The sequence below is a fragment of the Tachysurus fulvidraco genome, chromosome 4, assembly GCF_022655615.1.
Source record: "Tachysurus fulvidraco isolate hzauxx_2018 chromosome 4, HZAU_PFXX_2.0, whole genome shotgun sequence".
NCBI classification, from domain to species: Eukaryota; Metazoa; Chordata; class Actinopteri; order Siluriformes; family Bagridae; genus Tachysurus; species Tachysurus fulvidraco.
The window spans coordinates 32,291,211-32,313,710 of record NC_062521.1 but is presented as its reverse complement, the minus strand read 5'-3'; the positions used below and the strand labels follow the sequence as shown (position 1 = coordinate 32,313,710).

The 22,500-nt window shown below is 44.5% G+C and overlaps 1 protein-coding gene across 1 annotated transcript in view; it reads left to right on the top strand.

Annotated features, from left to right (window-relative positions):
* Window positions 1–22,500, top strand: part of cntln (centlein, centrosomal protein) — an 87,300-nt gene that overhangs the window by 23,151 nt on the left and 41,649 nt on the right. Inside the window, exon 6 of the mRNA XM_047812802.1 lies at window positions 9,463–9,579. Coding sequence (XP_047668758.1) covers window positions 9,463–9,579 — 117 coding nt within the window. The remainder of the gene's footprint in view (window positions 1–9,462; window positions 9,580–22,500) is intronic.

The following is a 22,500-nucleotide window of genomic DNA, read 5'->3' as shown; positions in this document are numbered from 1 at the left end:
GAATGTGTCCCCTCAGTAACCGTGACACTTCCCTGAATGCGTCCCCTCAGTAACCGTGACACTTCCCTGAATGTGTCCCCTCAGTAACCGTGACACTTCCCTGAATGCGTCCCCTCAGTAACCGTAACAATTCCCTGAATGTGTCCCCTCAGTAACCGTGACACTTCCCTGAATGCGTCCCCTCAGTAACCGTAACAATTCCCTGAATGTGTCCCCTCAGTAACCGTGACACTTCCCTGAATGTGTCCCCTCAGTAACCGTGACACTTCCCTGAATGTGTCCCCTCAGTAACCGTGACACCTCCCTGAATGTGTCCCCTCAGTAACTGTGACACTTCCCTGAATTCGTCTCTCCAGTAACCGGGACATTTCCCTGAATGTGTCCCCTCAGTAACCGTAACAATTCCCTGAATGTGTCCCCTCAGTAACCGTGACACTTCCCTGAATGTGTCCCCTCAGTAACCGTGACACTTCCCTGAATGTGTCCCCTCAGTAACCGTGACTCACACCTCCCATTTCCTGACTGGATGCCCTGTGTTCCCCTGAACACACTCCTTACCTGACCACAGGTAACGTCGTGATCATCTCTTCCCATTACTTCTCTAACCTCTCCTTCTCTGACTGTCCCTTTAGTACATACTCCTCCACATCGGTGTCTCCTCTCTAACCTCGTCTTTTCTGTAACCGTGTCACTTCCTGTGTGAATGTTTCTGGACGGTAGTTGGACAGCGTGAGATTTAGAGTTTGATGTTTGTAGTAAAAGCTCAGTGCTGCTCACTGCTCAGAAGCTGCACGGCAGAGTAAAGTTTCATTAGGTTTCTTTTCTCTCTCTCTCTCTCTCTCTCTCTCTCTCTCTCTCTCTCTCTCTCTCTCACTGCTTTTTGGAGGTGAGGTGTTTAAACAGAGCTAATAGAAGCATGTGTTGAGTTTTCAAGCAGGATGTGAGTGTTGACCTCGTCGACTCGACTCTCTCTGGGTTAATTAAAGGAAACAGCTATGCAACGTGAACCTGTGTGAAATGAGTGTGTGTGTGTGTGTGTGTGTGTGTGTGTGTGTGTGTGTGTGTGTGTGTGTGTGTGTGTGTGTGTGTGTGTGTGTGTGTGTGTGTGTGTGATTGCATTAGACTGGGATGGGAAAGAAAATGATGAAGATAATATGTGATAAAAAATGTCTGTCTGTCTGTCTATTTATTTATTTATTTATTTATTTATTTATTTATTTATTTATTTATTATCTTAATTTATTTTAAATCTTTAACACCAGGACCAGTATTAGTTTAGTGTAAAATAAAAGTAATAAGTAAATGTAATTAGAACTGAGATTGAATTTTGATCTGGTGATACATTTTTACACTACACTCGTCTGTGCTCTTGTGGATGTCGTGATTAATTAATTATTTCAAAAGAATTGGTGTGTGTGTGTGTGTGTGTGTCATATGTGTTATGTTGTGAGGGTAAAGTGGGCGGGGCTTATAGCATGATACTGCAGTGAAATTTAATATTTTAATTTGTAATAAAGTGTAAGGTGTAATTAGTTCATTTAAATGGTTGAATGGTTTGCATGAATAAAATACATTTATATTAGTGTGTGAATCAGTGTTGTATAAAGTAGTTGACAGCGATACTCGAGTAAAAGTACAGGTATCAGACTAGAAAAAGACTTCGGTAGAAGTGAAAGTCACCTTTTAGAATATTACTGAAGTAAAAGTCTTAAAGTATCTGATATTTACTGTACTTAAGTATCAAAAGTCATTTTCTGATATTTAATGTACTTAAGTATTTGAAGTAAAAGTAAAAGTAAAATGTCAGTGATTTTCAGTAGGTATAAGATCAGGGGCAGTTCTAGGGTTTCATCTTTAGGGGTTTTATCCCTCAGTGAGAATTTAAAACAAGAAGAGTTTTATATTATATATTATATGACTACATAGTAAGCCAAAAGTTATGGTGTTATTAAATGGTAAAAGTGGACACCAAAAATTTTATGCATGATGTAATGATGTCAGTCTCGAATCAGATCAGTTCATGTGTGTGTGTGTTCTCTACAAACAGTGTGTCCGATGAATGACATCATTAATAAACTAATATTCACAAGACAAAGACCAAATCAATAAATGTTATTTTTATTTAGTATTAAATAGATTTTTTGCATTAATATTGTGTTTGTGCTACAACTCTGGTAATAAGAATAGTGACATTTCACTGCTTTTGGTTGCCCCCGTTATAGATAAACGCCCCCAGCTCTGACTGCGCGTGCACGCTGCGCGTACCTGTGCTTCTCCGTACAGCGTGCGGAGCGTAATACAATCTAGGAGCAGTGATACACCAAACCTCCCTTATTACAGTCACACACATTTCTGCTGACTTTATTTTGTAGTAACGAGTAACGAAGATGTTTAGTGGGAATATAACGGAATAAAAATTTACATTTTATCTCGGAAATGTAGTGGAGTAAAAGTGAAAGTTGTCATAAATTTAAATAGTAAAGTACAGATACGTGACATTTCTATTTACAGTAAGTACAGTAACAAAGTATTTGTACTCCGTTACATTACAACACTGTGTGTGTATAATATAGTATACATTTGGTCAAAAGGTTTATTTACTCTAAGCAGCAGAGCGTAAATAAATGGTGTAAAGTAAAGCAGTGTTAAACCTCTACAGGTCAGAGTTCTCACTCAGTTACACAGGGCCCTGAACTCACGTCATTCTGATCAGCTGACGTGATGGGAGTTCAGTGTGAGAGAACAAGACCAAGACTATAACAATAGTTGTCTTTGTGTTGTGTTGAACAGCATGTAGAGTTTTGTATCCTTGTGTTTCTCATCATTGTGAATTGTGTAAAAAGGGCAGATTTGTTTCTGTCACCTGTCGTCTGTTTACTGCTGGGCTTCAGTCAGTGATCCGTTCAGGAGATTAATGTTACACTGCAGTTCTCACCTCAGTTCTGGTGACAGTGAGGATAGTGTGTCCCTCTACAGTGTCAGTGTGTCCCTCTACAGTGTCAGTGTGTCCCTCTACAGTGTCAGTGTGTCCCTCTACAGTGTCAGTGTGTCCCTCTACAGTGTCAGTGTGTCCCTCTACAGTGTCAGTGTGTCACTCTCCAGTGTCAGTGTGTCCCTCTCCAGTGTCAGTGTGTCCCTCTACAGTGTCAGTGTGTCCCTCTACAGTGTCAGTGTGTCCCTCTACAGTGTCAGTGTGTCCCTCTACAGTGTCAGTGTGTCCCTCTACAGTGTCAGTGTGTCCCTCTACAGTGTCAGTGTGTCCCTCTACAGTGTCAGTGTGTCCCTCTACAGTGTCAGTGTGTCCCTCTCCAGTGTCAGTGTGTCCCTCTACAGTGTCAGTGTGTCACTCTCCAGTGTCAGTGTGTCACTCTCCAGTGTCAGTGTGTCCCTCTCCAGTGTCAGTGTGTCCCTCTCCAGTGTCAGTGTGTCACTCTCCAGTGTCAGTGTGTCCCTCTCCAGTGTCAGTGTGTCCCTCTCCAGTGTCAGTGTGTCCCTCTACAGTGTCAGTGTGTCCCTCTCCAGTGTCAGTGTGTCCCTCTACAGTGTCAGTGTGTCACTCTCCAGTGTCAGTGTGTCACTCTCCAGTGTCAGTGTGTCCCTCTCCAGTGTCAGTGTGTCACTCTACAGTGTCAGTGTGTCACTCTCCAGTGTCAGTGTGTCCCTCTCCAGTGTCAGTGTGTCCCTCTCCAGTGTCAGTGTGTCCCTCTACAGTGTCAGTGCGTCCCTCTCCAGTGTCAGTGCGTCTCTCTCCAGTGTCAGTGCGTCTCTCTCCAGTGTCACTGACACTGACACTCCACAGCGTCGTTGTGTCTCTCCACAGCGTCGTTGTGTCACTCCACAGCGTCGTTGTGTCTCTCCACAGCGTCGTTGTGTCTCTCCACAGCGTCGTTGTGTCACTCCACAGCGTCGTTGTGTCTCTCCACAGCGTCGTTGTGTCACTCCACAGCGTCGTTGTGTCTCTCCACAGCGTCGTTGTGTCTCTCCACAGCGTCGTTGTGTCACTCCACAGCGTCGTTGTGTCTCTCCACAGCGTCGTTGTGTCTCTCCACAGCGTCGTTGTGTCTCTGCACAGCGTCGTTGTGTCTCTTCCCAGACTCAGTGTGTATCTCCACAGCAGCAGTGTGTTGTGGGTTTTTGCATGGAGGTTTTTGCGGCTGTGTGGATGTTAGGAGCAGCTCGGCGTCTCCTCGGTCCGTAGAGAGTGGCACGGCGTGTTTGGAAGACAATAGGAAATGAAGAAGCTGCGTTAAATGCAGAGAAATCAGTTCTAACAAGCCAGGGGGGAACACGTCAGCTCTTATCGCTTTTTGGGGCTTGTTAAGGAGCCCCCAGTCACCACCCCCCACCTCCTGCCCCATTCCTCCACTTACACACTCTCATAAAACAGCGCAGTGGGTGGCAGGGGGCTTGATGGGGATCGGGTTAAGGTGGGTTAACACACACACACACACACACACACACACACACACACACGGCTTTGCTTGTATAGAATCAGAATTCGTCACCGTTTCTGCTTTGACCTTTTGCTGCTCTGATTGATCGACTGCACAAACCGGTTCGCCTCACAGAATGAATTTATTAGCTATCACGGCTAAGTGGATTAGCCTTTCTAACTAACCGTATTACACACCTGCTGGCTGGGAAGAAGTCCTCGGGAGAGGTCAGGCTCGCTACACCGTTATTGACGGGGAAAGAAAGCACTAGCTCTCTATGCTGCCAGCTAGCACCTCATTATAATGCAAACGGCCTCACACCAGAGCCCTGAGGAACACCATGTCACTCGTCATTAGCTTTGCGCTAAACCGACACTGTTAGGTACAAGCGCACACACACACACACACACACACACACACACACACACACACACTTCCTAAAGCTTAAAGTTTAGATATGTGAGTTAGTGTAAATCAGAGCAGGGACGATGGGATGTGTAAATAGAATTAAAGTTTATTAAAACGTCCACATCAAAGATTCACTCAGAAACTCGCCGCAATTAGCCAAAGACTTTCTACTGTTATGTCTCTTCTCCAGTTTTGAGGTATAATGAAGTAAAAAGTGCTGTTGGAGTCTCTCTCTCTCTCTCTCTCTCTCTCTCTCTCTCTCGGTTTCTCTCTCTCTCTCTCTCTCTCTCTCTCTCTCTCTCGGTTTCTCTCTCTCTCTCCCCTTTAATACCCCTCTCTCTCTTTCCCTCTCTATCTCTCTCTCTCTCTCTCTCTCTCTCTATCTCTCTCTCTGTCTCTGTCTCCCCCTTTAATCTCTTTCTCTCTCTCTCTCCCCCCTTTAATATCTCTCTCTCTCTGTCTCTCTCTCCTTTAATCTCTCTCTCTCTCTCCCCCCTTTAATATCTCTCTCTCTCCTTTAATATCTCTCTCTCTCTCCCCTTTAATATCTCTCTCTCGCTGTCTCTCTCTCCTTTAATCTCTCTCTCTCTCTCTCTCTCTCTGTCCCCCCCTTTAATATCTCTCTCTCTCTCTCTCTCTCTCTCTCTCTCTCTCTCTCTCTCTCTCTCTCTCTCTCTCTCTCTCTCTCTCTCTCTCTCTCTCTCTGAGATCCCTCTCTCAGGGAGAACAGCCACAGCTCGCCTCACAACAGGATGTGCTTGTTAAGCTCTTGCTGGATTTTCTTTATCTTTCTTTCTTTCTTTCTTTCTTTCTTTCTTTCTTTCTTTCTCTTTTTTTTTCTTTTTCTTTTTTCCCCCCTCTTTCTCTTCCTCTTCACACAGTGTGTTGCTGCCCCACAGCGCCATCATCCCCAACGTGAGTCAAGGCAGGAAGTAGATCTCTGCTGGGTTTCAGGAATATTCATGTCGAGGCCAAGCCAACATTCACATTCATTCATTTAAGAAGACGCAAGATTAAAAATAAAGGGAACAGTCGTGAGATGTGAAAGTCACCACTGCTCCAGGATTCACATCAACACCCAGTCATTATTACGTCATCTGCATTTTGTCAGCTTTGGTCCTGATGATGTTTTTATATTAATTCACCTTGATTATTAATCTACGTTTTTATATTGTTTCATTGGCTATTTATTATTCTGTATTGTGCATCAGTTTATGATGTAATAATGTGGACTAAAAAAGATTAATACAAATAAGATCATCTACTTCACACTTACTCGATTTAACTAGTCAATAAATCCCATAAAAATGAGGCAGATATTTATTTAAAATTAGGCTTTAAGCAGATTTTCCTTCTTGTGCTTGATTAGTGAAGTCTATAATTAACTATACAGGACTTTACATCCCACCAATCAGACGCCGCCTTCTACACGGAGCCCAGAACCAAATGTTCCACAAATATTTTTATTTTATTTTATTTTTAATGACCAGAGTTAAAGGTGGACGAGTTACAGGTCTCGAGGTCGAAGTGTTAATGACTTCACAGTGACCTTTTTAAAGTTCAGTCACAACATTTACTGCTTTATTATTGTTTAATTTATTACAGAATCAATCAGAACAACAACAAGTACATTAGAACACCACCTTCAGTCCTTACAGAGTCCACACGGGTCTCCTTGGTGGGGTTTACATCTACACTGCTGTGTGTTCTGGTCTCTGATTGGATGTCAGGTGTTGATTAATTCTCTCTAACAGCAGCTCTGACTGTAGTTCTGTGTGTTCTGGTCTCTGATTGGACGTCAGGTGTTGATTAATTCTCTCTAACAGCAGCTCTGACTGTAGTTCTGTGTGTTCTGGTCTCTGATTGGACGTCAGGTGTTGATTAATTCTCTCTAACAGCAGCTCTGACTGTAGTTCTGTGTGTTCTGGTCTCTGATTGGACGTCAGGTGTTGATTAATTCTCTCTAACAGCAGCTCTGACTGTAGTTCTGTGTGTTCTGGTCTCTGATTGGACGTCAGGTGTTGATTAATTCTCTCTAACAGCAGCTCTGACTGTAGTTCTGTGTGTTCTGGTCTCTGATTGGACGTCAGGTGTTGATTAATTCTCTCTAACAGCAGCTCTGACTGTAGTTCTGTGTGTTCTGGTCTCTGATTGGACGTCAGGTGTTGATTAATTCTCTCTAACAGCAGCTCTGACTGTAGTTCAGGTTTATATTAATGTACTGACTCTGATATGGTTTCCATAGTAACAGCTCCTTCATAAGGAGATGTGTGTGTATGATGTAGTGAAGGAGTCTCCAGTGTCAGTGCTGTGTATCAGTCAGAGGTGAAGCTGGAACTTGATGTTCTCCACATCTTCAGGACAGAAAAGAGAGAGAATAAAGGGAGAGAATAAAGAGAGGGAATAAAGAGAGAGAATAAAGAGAGAAAATAAAGAGTGAAGAGGTGTAGTTAAAATAAAATTACACCTGGAAATAAAAAGTGGAAATAAAAAGTGTGACATTCCTTAAATAGATAGAACCTGTAATGGTGAGGTGCTGTGGTGTAAGAGGAATAAAACACCAGGGGATGTGCTGTTAGAGGAAAAGAATTACTGTATTATACTGCAGCGCACACACACACACACACACACACACACACACATACACAGTGTTTGTTAATTACACAACATATAAATATACAGTAATATAAAGAGATAGGGTTGTAAGTGTGGTAGTATTGTTAGACGTGTGTGTGTGTGTGTGTGTGTGTGTGTGTGTGTGTGTGTGTGTGTGTGTGTGTGTGTGTGTGTGTGTGTGTGTGTTGGGGTAACACCGTGGTGGAGCATTAAGAATTTATAAAGTGAGATACAGTGATGAGACTGACCTCGTTTGTGTTCGGACATTTGCATGGCCCACAGGAAACACACTGCTGCAGGCCACTGCAGGCTGCCTTCGGCTCAGACGTGTGTGTGTGTGTGTGTGTGTGTGTGTGTGTGTGTGTGTGTGTGTGTGTCAGAGTCAAGGCCACTGATTTAAATACTGGCAAACACACAAACACTCAGCTCCAAAAGTGCCTGTCCAACACATCCCCTGTGTTCACACTGTGTCAGGAGCTGTCAGGCAGGGGTGTGTGTATGTGTGTGTGTGTGTGTGTGTGTGTGTGTGTGTGTGTGTGTGTGTGTGTGTGTGTGTGTGTGTGTGTGTGTGAAGCTGCATGTATCAGAAACATGTAAAATACTGAAGTGATGATGGATATGGATGAGAAGAAATCTAAGATCATTTAGAACATAAATAGTTCATATTTAATAGTTAATGTTACACACACACACATACACACACACACACACACACATACACACACACACACACACACACACACACCGTTTATGTCTTTATATTGTATATCTTCTAAATTTCCAAATTGTACTTTAGAAGAAACCGGAGAAAAGTCCAGAGGTGAAGTTTCTCTTCCGAGGTGTGCACCATGAGCACCACACCCATAAGCTGGACTGCACCATGAGCACCACACCCATAAGCTGGACTGCACCCTGACCACCACACCCATAAGCTGGACTGCACCATGAGCACCACACCCATAAGCTGGACTGCACCATGAGCACCACACCCATAAGCTGGACTGCACCCTGACCACCACACCCATAAGCTGGACTGCACCCTGACCACCACACCCATAAGCTGGACTGCACCCTGACCACCACACCCATAAGCTGGACTGCACCCTGACCACCACACCCATAAGCTGGACTGCACCCTGACCACCACACCCATAAGCTGGACTGCACCCTGACCACCACACCCATAAGCTGGACTGCACCCTGACCACCACACCCATAAGCTGGACTGCACCCTGACCACCACACCCATAAGCTGGACTGCACCCTGACCACCACACCCATAAGCTGGACTGCACCCTGACCACCACACCCATAAGCTGGACTGCACCCTGACCACCACACCCATAAGCTGGACTGCACCCTGACCACCACACCCATAAGCTGGACTGCACCCTGACCACCACACCCATAAACTGGACATCTCACTCCAGATTCTTCTCTCACTAGATGTTGGATTGTGGCTGTGGGGATTAATGTTTGTTCAGCTACAAGAGCATCAGTGAGGTCAGACTCTGATGTTGGAACGTTAATTCCAGAGGCGTTAAGTGGTGCCGAGTCAGAGTCAGGGCTCTCAAGTTCTTCTCTGAAACCTTCACCTACACACTATGTCTTCACAGAGCTGCTACTTGTACAGGGTCTTTGTCATGACGAAGCAGGTTCGAGTCTCTGAGTGACTGTAACACTTCAGCATAGAGAGACATTCTGTACAAGCGCATGTGGGTGTGATGATCGGGGGCACATACTTTTGACCCTATAGTGTACATGTGGCTCAGTTGTCCTGTACAGTATGTGTGAGGAGGTCACAGAGTCACAGTGATCTCCTCAAACATCTGAGCTGAGCTTCTTTACCTGCTGTGTTACACTCTCCTGTAGTCAATGAGGGAAGATGGGGCAATAGAGCAAGCGTGAAAAGTTCTAAATGTGAATGGTGAACAGCTGATGAAGTGTGTGTGTGTGTGTGTGTGTGTGTGTGTGTGTGTGTGTGTGTGTGTGTGTGTGTGTGTAGGCCTAAAGGCAGTACAAGGCGAGCTGAGACGTGGGAGCTCCGTCAGGAGAACAGTGATGCCGTTTGGAACGAGTTGGCCTTCTTTAAACGCGAGAACAAGAAGCTTCTTGCTGAGAAGTAAGTGTGTGTGTGTGTGTGTGTGTTGTGCCGTCACCAGCAGTGTGTATGTAATGCTGTTTTCACCTAGTCTTCTGTTGTATGTGTTAAAGTTTGAGACACACACACACACTCTTCATTATCAGCTCCATCCTCCTCCCACACACCGTCATTAGCGTCTCAATCCTGCACCACTGCTGCTTCCAAACTCACACATAAAGAAAAATTACATTATCCAGTCTCAAACTGTGTGTGTGTGTGTGTGTGTGTGTGTGTGTGTGTGTGTGTGTGTGTGTGTGTGTGTGTGTGTGTGAGAGAGAGAAGAGGTTTAGTTTTTCTGGCCCACGTTAATGATTAATGGTGATTTCAGGTGCTAATGATTAAGGGTTATCCCTTGCCAGCGACTGCACCTCTGTCTTCATGATGTGCCCTCTAGCAGGGGCAAACAAACATTAACAGATTACAGCGATTTGTGTTGCATGAGAAAGACCAGCTTTTCTCCACAGCATCACATCTCCATGTATTTCTTTATCCATCTAAACACATATTTGCTTTCACGTACTTGGTGTTTCTTTTTTTTTTCCTATAAAGAATCCAAAGAAGCTCTGAGCAGCTTCACAGAGTGCTCTCTGGAGAACAGTGTATTTCTGTGACTGTGTGTGTGTGTGTGTGTGTGTGTGTGTGTGTGTGTGTGTTAATTACCAGCGCTCTTGTCTGCTGGAGGAGTCGTTCTTTATTAGGCCGCCTTGGCTTTCTGCTTGCCAGGCCTCATTTGGTCTGTGCTGAGCTGAGGGGTCTAACCCTGCCAGCCAGCGTGGCCCGGCCCTCCCCTGTTTGATCTCTACCCCGGCCCGCTGTTCCAGGAACCCCCCCATTCCCCCCTGCCCTGTCCTCCTAATCCCAGCTGAGCTCATTATGATGTAGCCCGGCTGCCTGAGCTCGAGCTGTCCAAGCTAATTACGGCCTAGCGCTGGCCGCTGCCTGCTCAGGGCCTGCTGATGCTGCTGATGGGGCTGGAGAACAGGGATTCTGGTGTGGGAAGGGGCACAGAAATGCTGCTGTACCTGTGAGTTTGCCTGCTGGGGCTGTTGCGGATGGAGAAGGGGCTGCTGGGGGAAGGGGTGCAGAATTGTTGCTGTACCTAAGACTTGGCCTACTGGGGCAAATAGAGCTGGTGATGAAAGGGCACATGAGTCTGCCTAGTAAGGTGTCTATGGTTTATAACTGTGGTTCTTAGTAGTGGGGTGGGGGGGGGGGGTGTACTTGGCCTTTTGTGGCTGTTAGGACCAGTGAGGAGCTGAACATATTCAGAAGTTGCTTCTAAGTTGGTTGGATGAAGAAAGGGATTCTGGGGTAAGAGCAGGGCCACCTCGAGACTGGAGAAGGATTAGATGGAGAATCGTGATAGGGATAAATGTTTGCTACATCTCGAGAACCTAGAATAAGTCTTCTAGAGTGGGAATGGAACATCAACAATGGTGGTGGTGCTTTTATTGAGAGTAATTGGGGTTGTTGCTGTGGGGCTGTAGTTGGGGTTGTTGTGTTAGGGCTGTAGTTGGGGTTGTTGTGTTAGGGCTGTAGTTGGGGTTGTTGTGTTAGGGCTGTAGTTGGGGTTGTTGATTTGCGGCTGTAGTTGGGGTTGTTGTGTTAGGGCTGTAGTTGGGGAAGTTGTTTTAGGGCTGTAGTTGGGGTTGTTGTCTTAGGGCTGTAGTTGGGGTTGTTGTGTTAGGGCTGTAGTTGGGGTTGTTGTGTTAATGCTGTAGTTGGGGTTGTTGTGTTAGGGCTGTAGTTGGGGTTGTTGTGTTAGGGCTGTAGTTGGGGTTGTTGTGTTAGGGCTGTAGTTGGGGTTGTTGTGTTAGGGCTGTAGTTGGGGTTATACATTAGTCTTGTTAAGACCTTTACATGATTATAAACAGTGGAAAGTAGAATCTAAGTGACATGACATACATCTAAGTGTTATAACAGTTCATCTGAACTGCTAATGAGTGTTAAGTAATAATAGTAATAGATTTATGTAACATTAATAAGAGCAGTGAAGGCTGTAGGTGTTTTACCCTGCACAGGTTTGTTATACCACCACATCTGTGTGCAAATAAAATAAATACTGAATCAGTCATGAATCTGTGTGTGTGTGTGTGTGTGTGTGTGTGTGTGTGTGTGTGTGTGTGTGTGTGTGTGTGTGTGTGTGTGTGTGTGTGAAACGACCTTAAACCTAAAGTCCAGAGGCTTTAAGTCTGGTGTTTGGGAGCCTGACCTGCCTGGAGTGACCTGAGAGGAACACGAGGGAGTTCCTTTCTTCCTCTGTGCCCAGTGGCAGTCCTGCAGCATTAGCGCTGATCCTCTCTGCGTCCGCTTCAGTGGACGCTGTATAAACTCACCACACGGCCTCGTGCTCTCCTTGTGGGGAAAAAAGCAGAAGCAGCATCTCACGACTGGCTTTGATCTCGGCCGGCCCTCACCAGCGTTACCGGCTCACAGTGTGCTCCACAATGCCAGAGGTCCCCTGCAGGCTGCCTTCTTTTTAAACTCAAACAAGACACCACTTCTTTTTCTCCCTCATTAACTTTGTCTTTTACGGCTAACGACGATCCCGCGATGAGCCCAGACGCCGATGTTCGCTAGTTTTGACGACCAGGAAGCTCATAGACACGTTTATTTTTGGTCCTTCTCACTTTTTTATTTCTCTCTCAATCATCTCATCATTCTCTTTCACTTCCACCTGCTCTCTCTCTCTCTCTCTCTCTCCCCCTCTTCTGCCTCTTGTGTATATTCATTACATGCAGGAAGAGGGATGGTAGGAAGATGCGAGGTGTAATTAGGCTGCGTTTCTTTATCAAGCTGTTTTGCGGCCCGGTGAACTAAATTACCATTGAAAGGCGGCGATTAGAGCGAGATGCCCACTTTAAGAAGCCGATGGGCCCGAGCAGTGGCACGCAGCCATTTTGCTGACCGTACCGCAGTGATTGCGATGGTGAAGGTTGCGCTCGGAAGTGTTGCAATGATCTGCTAATGGTTAATTACCTCCTCACGGCCTGGAGTTCTGGGACGTCTAATTGCCAGCCAAGGCGGCTTGCCCGATACTTAAGCAGCAGTGGTGGGCAGGCGTTTACTCCTCTCCCAGAAATCATTTCTTCATCGAGCGCCTAGTGGCCAGACGCTCCCCGCCGGCCGAGGTCCACTCCACAACCGTAAAAAAGCATGTGTGAGGTCCAAACGAGGAGAGTGTGTTCCCAGGTTCTGCAGGAATAGAAAAGTTCTTGCCTCGGAACAACGAGCAAGTCTCATAAACATCTCGATTCATCTCAGCACAAAGGGTGAGGTCTTCGCCAAGTGGTAAGGGACCACCATTTTCTTTTATTGCAAATTAAAACCAGCAGGAGAGAACAAGGGTGGTAGTGATGGACGGCGGGGGCAACACACGAGAAGTGGAGCCGGCGTTTAAGCCCAGAGCCGGCGAGCACTCTGGAGGAAAATGTGTTAAATTAAGTAAATTGCCAAGGCAAATAAAGCCGAGAGCCCGACTCGCTCCCGCCGCAGATTCCTCCTTGTCGTGCGGCAAGCTGAGAATGTTCATTTGCCGAGATCATTTGCACAACCCCTCCACCCCCGACCCCCTCCTTCGTTAATCCCCCCCCCTTCTGTGTATCCAGCACTCTCGTTGTCCGTGCTTGTTAATTGTAGTTAAAGGTCTGTGAGTACAAAAATGATTTAGGCCTCATAAAGCGAGTAAACAGGGCCCTTAGCCAGAGACGGCTACACTCGCACGACATCAAAGCATAAATTAGGCGGCCATTAGGTGCGAAAAAAAGCCTTTGAGATGATTTGCTCAGCGCTGCCTCCGCTGAGAGTGACCATTACAGACGTGCTCCGGGAGTTTGACTTTAATGAAGTTTAATAAAGTTTACCCGTTTTGCACTGATGAGTAGGTTTTTTTTTTCCCGCCGTTTCATCTTGATTGCTAAAAGGTATTAGGAGTAATGAGGGGCTTTTGGCCGGCAGGTCCCGCACCGAGAAGGCACCGTGTGTGAATGCTTAATGTGTGTTTTGACGGCGCGTGCCCCTTCATCAATTATTAGTTAATAAATCATTAAAACACAAACACGGTGATTTAACAGGAGATATACTCGTGTCCTGCCATGATGGTCCCTGTATTAAGATATCACTCGTCTTCTGCCTGAACAGTCAGGCGGCTTTTGTTTTTTTTTCCCCAAACTGAGAAAATCGTATTTTGCTTCGCGGGAATCGGAGTTTTTTTTTAAAAAAAAATAGAAAGCTGTGTTTCCGAGGGACACGATGTGTCCGTGTAAACATGCGCTGTGTGTTTACGCTAATTAAATGCTGAGCACTGCCTCCATCTGGATGTGTGCAGCCCCGGCGGACGAGGATCTGTGACTCGGGAGTGTATGGCCTGCAGCCACAGAGCTGGAATGTGTGTGAAGCGCTGTGATTCAGCTGATGGCCAAGGACTCGTCTGACCTCAGGGCTGCTTTGTGGACTCAGACATGAGCGCAGTTCCCCTCGGTCCCTGCAAACCATCCTTGAATCTTCTTCACACTGATTTTTTTTTTTTTCCTTTTGTTTTGTTTCTGGCTCCGAGTCCCTGAAGTGTTTTGGTGTGTAGTTGTTGTGTGCCTGACTTGTCTCAGGTAAAAGAGCAGGACAGCGAGGGGACGAATGCCTCCAGGCTATCTATAGATTTCACAGAGAGGTTTGTCTCGACTGAGAAGAGCTGACAGTGCTGCGCAATTATGACCCACTGTTGTGTTTTTACTGTAAAGTAACGCCATGAGCAAAATCAACATTCCAGCAACTTTTCCTTTCAGCCTTTTATACACACACACACACACACACACACACATACATATATACACACCACACACACACACACACACACACATACATATATACACACCACACACACACATACATATATACACACCACACACACACACACACACACACACATACATATATACACACCACACAGACACACACATACGATATCTCCACCACACACACACACACACCACATACATATATACACACACACACACACACACACACATACATATATACACACCACACACACACACACACACACACACATACATATATACACACCACACACACACACACATACATATATACACACCACACACACACACACACACACACATACATATATACACACCACACACACACACACACACACACACACACACACATACATATATACACACCACACACACACACACACACACACACACACACATACATATATACACACACGTGCACACATACATACAAACGTGTGCACACATGCATACATACCACACACACACAAACCCACACACACACACATATACATACACCACACACACACAAACCCACACACACATACATACACACCACACACACACACACACACACATGTACATACACCACACACACACAAACCCACACACACATACATACACACCACACACATACATACACACCACACTCATACATACACACTACACACACACACACACACATACATACACACCACAAACACACGCACACATACATACACACCACACACACAGTGTGCTTTTATTTTTTATGCTTTTATTATTATTTTATTTATTTTATTTTTGTGTTAATTTTTCAGTGTCACTTTCAGTACAAACTGCGTTTTTGGAAGTTTAACACAAATAATTAAAAAAAAGATTCAGATTTCGTTCAGTTCATGTTCTCAAATACAAAAAGATGTGTTATAAAGAAATACATTTTAAACTCAAAGACAAAGACAGAGAGATAAACCGTCTTCAGGATCGACAAACTCCCATCCTCTCGGTGGTGAAACCTGTGGGACGCCTCGTTTACACACAATCACAGACTGGACGTGCAAAAGAGAAGTCTTTTTGTTCTCTAGTGTTTATAATGATCTTATTGTTCTGATTATTGTTTATAATCAGGTTTATATGTAGGGGGACATCTCTGATCTGTGTGTGTGGGGAAGAAACGTGTGTGTCCTTAAACACACACCACCTCACACATGCTGTTACTGTCATTATTTGTGTGTGTGTGTGTGTGTGTGTGTGTGTGTGTGTGTGTGTGAGAGAGAGAAAGAGAGAGAGAGAGAGAGAGACTGGTTAAAAGGTTGATTTTGGTCTTTAATTCTAATTTCAATTCTAATGATGAGTGAAATGTTTTATCTGCTGTCTGGGACATATTATAAATCTATTATAAATCTATTAGAATCACTATAAAATAGAATTATAATAAAAAAATAGAATTATAATAAAATTAGAATCACTATAAAATAGAATTATAATAAAATTGAATTATAATAAAAAAATAGAATCACTATAAAATAGATTTATAATAAAATAGAATTATAATAAAATAGAATTTTAATAAAATAATTATAATAAAAAATAGAATTATAATAAAATTGAATTATAATAATTAGAATCACTATAAAATAGAATTTTAATAAAATTAGAATTATAATAAAAATAGAATTATAATAAAATTAGAAATATAAAAATAAGGTCTATATTTGACTGAAGGTTCAGTATGATTAAGACGTTCCTAAAACAATACCTTTATAAGTGACTTTACTTCATTCCGTTTATTCAGTTGTTTCTGTTTAGTTTACATTTGGATGAAAGTGTGAAGTCTTTCTGGAGCTCAGCACAGAATCCTGAGCCCTTTATTGGAGTGTGTTGTGAATGTTGTCTGCTGGAGGTGAAGGGAAACGTGTGTCTCAGGTCACGTGTTAAACCGTTATCCAATCACGTTACGTCCTGTAGAGCGTGTGTATGAGTTCGGGGTGATGTGTGTACTCTTATTTACTCTTCATCTTCTTCTGTGTTGTTTAACTCTCTCCATCGTTCCTCCTCGGGTTTGTGATTGGCGGCGTCCCCACTGTCCCGGTCACGCCGAGCCGAGGACCGCAGGATGTCCACCCCTGAAGCCCCCCCACCGCCCTCCGCCTCTTTATTTATTTATTCCGAGAGCTATCCGAGCGGCTCAGAAGGCTGCACTAACCGTCCTGCGGGAGCGAGAGAGCCGAGCAAATAAACATCTGTTATTCAAATGGAGTTATTCAGAGCTGGAGAGCGGGGGAGGGGAGGGGAGGGGAGGGGAGGGGGGGGTGCAGGGAGGCGGCGCTGGGACTTAGCAACATCTCAGAAAACAATTATATGCTGTTGACATGAAAAGAGGCGCCGCAGTCACTGTGTTTTAATTGAGCGGCTGTCGGGGGGTCAGGAGAGACCGACTGTGGTGTCTCTGCATCTGTAGCGCTAATAAACTCACCTCAACACACACACACACACACACACACACACACACACACACACACACACACACAGAACAGGTGTACGTGCACACAGCACATATTAAAAACCCACAGCTGACATAAATGACTCTTCACCATCACTGTCTTCACCTCACAACAGAACCATAACTCCTCAACACAACACAACAAATCAACAACACAACTGAACACAACACAACAACTGAACACAACACAACAACTGAACACAACACAACAACTGAACACAACACAACTGAACACAACACAACAACTGAACACAACACAACAACTGAACACAACACAACAACTGAACACAACACAACAACTGAACACAACACAACAACTGAACACAACACAACTGAACACAACAAATGAACAACTGAACACAACAACTGAACAACTGAACACAACACAACAACTGAACACAACACAACAAAACACAACTGAACACAACACAACAACTGAACACAACACAACAAAACACAACAACTGAACACAACACAACAACTGAACACAACACAACAACTGAACAACTGAAGACAACACAACAAAACAACACAACAACTGAACAACTGAACACAACAACTGAACACAACAACTGAACACAACACAACAACTGAACAACTGAACACAACAACTGAACACAAAACAACACAACAACTGAACACAACAACTGAACACAACACAACAACTGAACACAACAAATCAACACAACAACGGAACACAACACAACAAATCAACACAACAACTGAACACAACACAACAACTGAACACAACACAACAACTGAACACAACAAATCAACACAACACAACAACTGAACACAACAACGGAACACAACACAACAACTGAACACAACAACGGAACACAACACAACAACGGAACACAACAAATCAACACAACAACGGAACACAACAAATCAACACAACAGCTGAACACAACACAACAGCTGAACACAACACAACAGCTGAACACAACACAACAGCTGAACACAACACAACAACACACCTCAGCACAACTCCTCAACACAACACACTTTACATACGTCTTTACTGTTCCTAATAATATGACATTCTGGAAGACCTGCTGGTGATACAGGGGCCACCTAAAACCAAGCCTGTCTGTGTCTCTGTCTGTGTCTCTGTCTGTCTCTGTCTGTCTCTCTGTCTGTGTCTCTGTCTGTCTCTGTCTGTCTCTCTGTCTGTCTCTCTGTCTGTGTCTCTGTCTGTGTCCCTGATTGTCTCTGTCTCTCTGTCTGTGTCTCTGTCTGTGTCTCTGATTGTCTCTGTCTCTCTGTCTGTGTCTCTGACTGTCTCTGTCTGTGTCTCTCTCTGTCTCTGTCTGTCTCTCTCTCGCTCTGTCTCTCACTCACTCTCTCTTTCTCTCACTCTCTCTTTCTCTGTCTCTCACTCTTTCTCTCACTCTCTCTTTCTCTCTCTCTCTTTTTCTGTCTCACTCACTCTCTCTCTATCTCTTTCTCTGTCTCTCTCACTCACTGTCTTTCTCTTTCTCTCTCTCCCTCTCTCTCTCTGTCTCACCTCCCCCCCCTTTCCCCCTTCTCTCTCTCTCTCTCTCTCTCTCTCTCTCTCTCTCTCTCTCTCTCTCTCTCTCTCTCTCTGTCCCCCCCCCTTTATTAAATTAAATCTGCATTGCTCAGTTCTAACCAGGCCTTCGATCAATAACTAATTTCTCTATCGGAGATGTCTCCAAACTCCAGCAGCTAATTCCATCTCTGGCAGCCGCGTCTTCTCCAGAGTGTCATTGCAGCTCTCGAGGGAGGCGGAAGTGAAAAACTCGATCCATATCTCCATCCTCGTGAAGAAAAACTCCTCTTTTTTGCTAATGAAAACCCGGCCGCTCGACTCAGGCTGTCGCATCGATATCCGGACGTCTATAAAGACCCCGTGTTAGAAACCCGAGATGGCCGCGGCCTGCTAATGCTCAGCGTGATGGCACTCGCGTGCCCCGTTAAAGCGATGGATGGCGTCTGTGTGAAGCTCGAGCTGCATCGACTCCACACCTTTATAGAGGCACAAATCTATAGCTGTGGCTCACTTAGCTGACGCTCCACACACACTTTTATTTACAAATCCATTTATTTAAACTCCCGCACAGCGCACATGCACAGTGCTGCTTTTATACACCTTACAGTAAAACACACACACACACACACACACACTCTCTCTCACACACACACACTCTCTCACACACACTCTCTCACTCACTCTCTTTCACACACACACACTCACACACACACTCACACACACACTCTCTCACACACACTCTCTCACTCACTCTCTTTCACACACACACACACACACACTCACACACACACTCCAACACACACACTCTCTCTCACACACACACACACACACACACACACTCTAACACACACACACACTCTCTCTCTCTCACTCACTCTCTTTCACACACACACTCTAACACACACACTCCAACACACACTCTCTCACACCCACACACACACAAACACACTAGAACACACTAACACACACACTTACACACACACTCTCTCTCACGCACGCACACACTCTAACACACACACACACACAAAAACACACACACTCTCTCTCACGCACGCACACACTCTAACACACACACACACTCTAACACACACACACACAAACACTCACACACACACTTGAACACACACACACTCTAACACACACACTAAAGAGAAGCAGGTGAAGGAGGTGTTTCATATTGTTCACTAAACATTGTTAGATCTCCAGCTGAACACTTTTCAGTGTGATTATGTGTATCTGAAGCTGCAGATAGCTTTATAGCTCTGTGTGTGTGTGTGTGTGTGTGTGTGTGTGTCTATGTAATGGACTTAAATTCATCTTTACACCTGTACGTGTGACTGCAGTGACCTCACTACACTCTGTGGTCTGATAATAGACGTGAAGTGTGTGAGTGGTGAACATCATCTGTGTGTGAGGGATCAGCTGGGACACTGGATTAGATTTGTGTCTCTGTCTCTATAGTGATGTTTATATCTCAGTCTTGTGTTACACTCAGGTGTGTGTTACATTAACACTGACAACTACTGGGTTTAGTCTCTCTCTGTGTCTCTCTGTCTCTCTCTCTGTCTGTCTGTGTCTCTGCCTCTCTCTCTCTCACTCTCTGTCTGTGTCTGTCTGTCTGTGTCTCTCTCTGTCTCTCTATCTTTCTGTCTGTCTCTCTCTCTCTCTGTCTCTGTCTGTCTCTCTCTCTCACTCTCTATCTGTCTGTGTGTCTCTGTCTCTCTGTGTCTCTCTATCTCTGTCTCTCTCTCTCTCACTCTGTCCGTGTCTGTCTGTCTGTGTCTCTGTCTCTCTGTGTCTCTCTCTGTCTCTTTATCTTTGTCTGTCTCTCTCTCACTCTCACTCTCTATCTGTCTGTGTGTGTCTCTGTCTCTCTGTGTCTCTCTCTCACACTCTGTCTGTCTCTCTGTGTCTCTCTATCTCTGTCTCTCTCTCTCTCACTCTCTGTCTGTCTCTCTCTCTCTCTCTGTCTCTCTCTCTTTCTGTCTGTGTGTGTCTCTCTGTGTCTCTCTCTCTGTGTCTCTGTCTCTCTTTCTCTCACTCTCCGTCTCTCTGTGTCTCTGTTTCTCTGTGTCTCTCTCTCTGTATCTCTGTCTCTGTCTCTCTTTCTCCCTCTCACTCTCCGTCTCTCGGTGTCTCTGTTTCTCTGTGTCTCTCTCCGTGACTCTCTGACATGTCTGACTTTGGACATGCGGCAGACGACACACAAACTCTACAAGAAATAAATCAATCCTTAGATGTAACCTTCAGCAGAATTGTCGAAGTGAAGGACTTTTATCCGGATTTGGAAAGATTCCCAGCTTCAGTCGTAACGTCGCAAACAACATTTAGTTATGAAGCTTTGAGTACAAAGAGAATGTTTTAGTTAAGGAAAATATTGAGGAAGTTAAGAAAGGACAAAGCTAACGTTTAACATGGCTAGTCCACACAGGGTGTCTTCTGTCCCTTATCTTTATCTGTTTCTATCCTTTCTTCTTTTCTATCTCTCCGTGGAATCTTTACGTCTCAAGTCCTTAAATACAAACGGGTGTAGGGACAGAAATAAGATGGTGTCAGAGTCGTTTAGGAAGGAAACGCTTAACATGGTGTTTCTGTAAGAGACAAACACTATCGGCAGTGAACACATCACATGGTGGGAGGGACATCTGTCTGAAGCCACACAACAACTAGTGCAGCTGGAGCCATTTTATTCTCTAAAACATAAACATTAACATCTTACTAACAGAAGAAATTGTCAAAGGACGTGTTTCATTAAGTACAATAGGATTTAGAGGAATTGTTGGTTTTGTAAACGTCTAAGCACCAAACCGTGGGTCTGAGCAGGTGGAGGTCTTTATGGAGCTGATGATGATGATGATGGTGTCTGTCTTATTATTTGAGGGGATTGGAACCGCACCCCTAATGTCGACAGGAATGAGGAGGAGCCTCACAATGAGTCATGTCGAGTTCTGTCGAATATTATTAATATGGAGAAGTAGGAACACTAAACAGTACACATGGTTCAGGGTTTGTGGGAATAGAGCAGATTTCACAGGGGTGAGGTGTAGGGTCGCGAAAGTCCGGGAATGTTCAAGGCTGGAAAATTAACGGGAATATATATTTAAAAAAATGCAGAGTTTCCTATAACAAGGAACTTAAATGTAGTTTAAAAAACTCTTGCAGCATAATTTTGTTTAAAACAACAAGATTTAATGCAGTTTAAGTTAAATCTGTACCCTGAGTTCCTCTGTCACTCACACACGGCACGCTGCTTACTGGAAGGCCATTGAGGTCAAACCCCCTGCAGGTACTTGTGTTCATCCATAACATGCACAGTAACACTTTATTTTGGGGACATTTAACTACTTATTAGCATGAATATTAATAGAATATTGGCTATTTATTAGTACATATTGTACCCGATACCTAAACTTAATACCTACCTTACTAACTCAATATTTAAACCATGTTTATCTTCTTAGTGTTTTAAAGAACATCCAGTTTGTTTCCTGCAGCTGATGGTTAAAGCTGGTGGTAGGTTAAGTGCACCAATGTCTGTGTTAAGGGGCAGTAGGCAAGGTTGTCCTCTCTCTGGCCAATTATACAGTGTTGCTATTACCCCAACTGTCCTACAAAGGTAACAACCTGGCAGCTTCTACCCCTGGGTGGGACTGTAGGATTTGTGGAGCTACAGAAGATTGAGAGCATTTGTGTAGAAAACCGGAGGGTTTAAACCTCAGCAGCTCGTCTCACACGAACCTCTCACTGAGAAGTATTTATGAGTGAAGTGCAGAAAGTTTGTTAAACTGTTTAATAGGAACTGCAAAGGAATAAGAGCTTCCAGCTCAGGAGCACTGACATAATGTGTGTAGCTTACAGCTCAGGAGCACTGACATAATGTGTGTAGCTTACAGCTCAGGAGCACTGACATAATGTGTGTAGCTTACAGCTCAGGAGCACTGACATAATGTGTGTAGCTTCCAGCTCAGGAGCACTGACATAATGTGTGTAGCTTCCAGCTCAGGAGCACTGACATAATGTGTGTAGCTTCCAGCTCAGGAGCACTGACATAATGTGTGTAGCTTCCAGCTCAGGAGCACTGACATAATGTG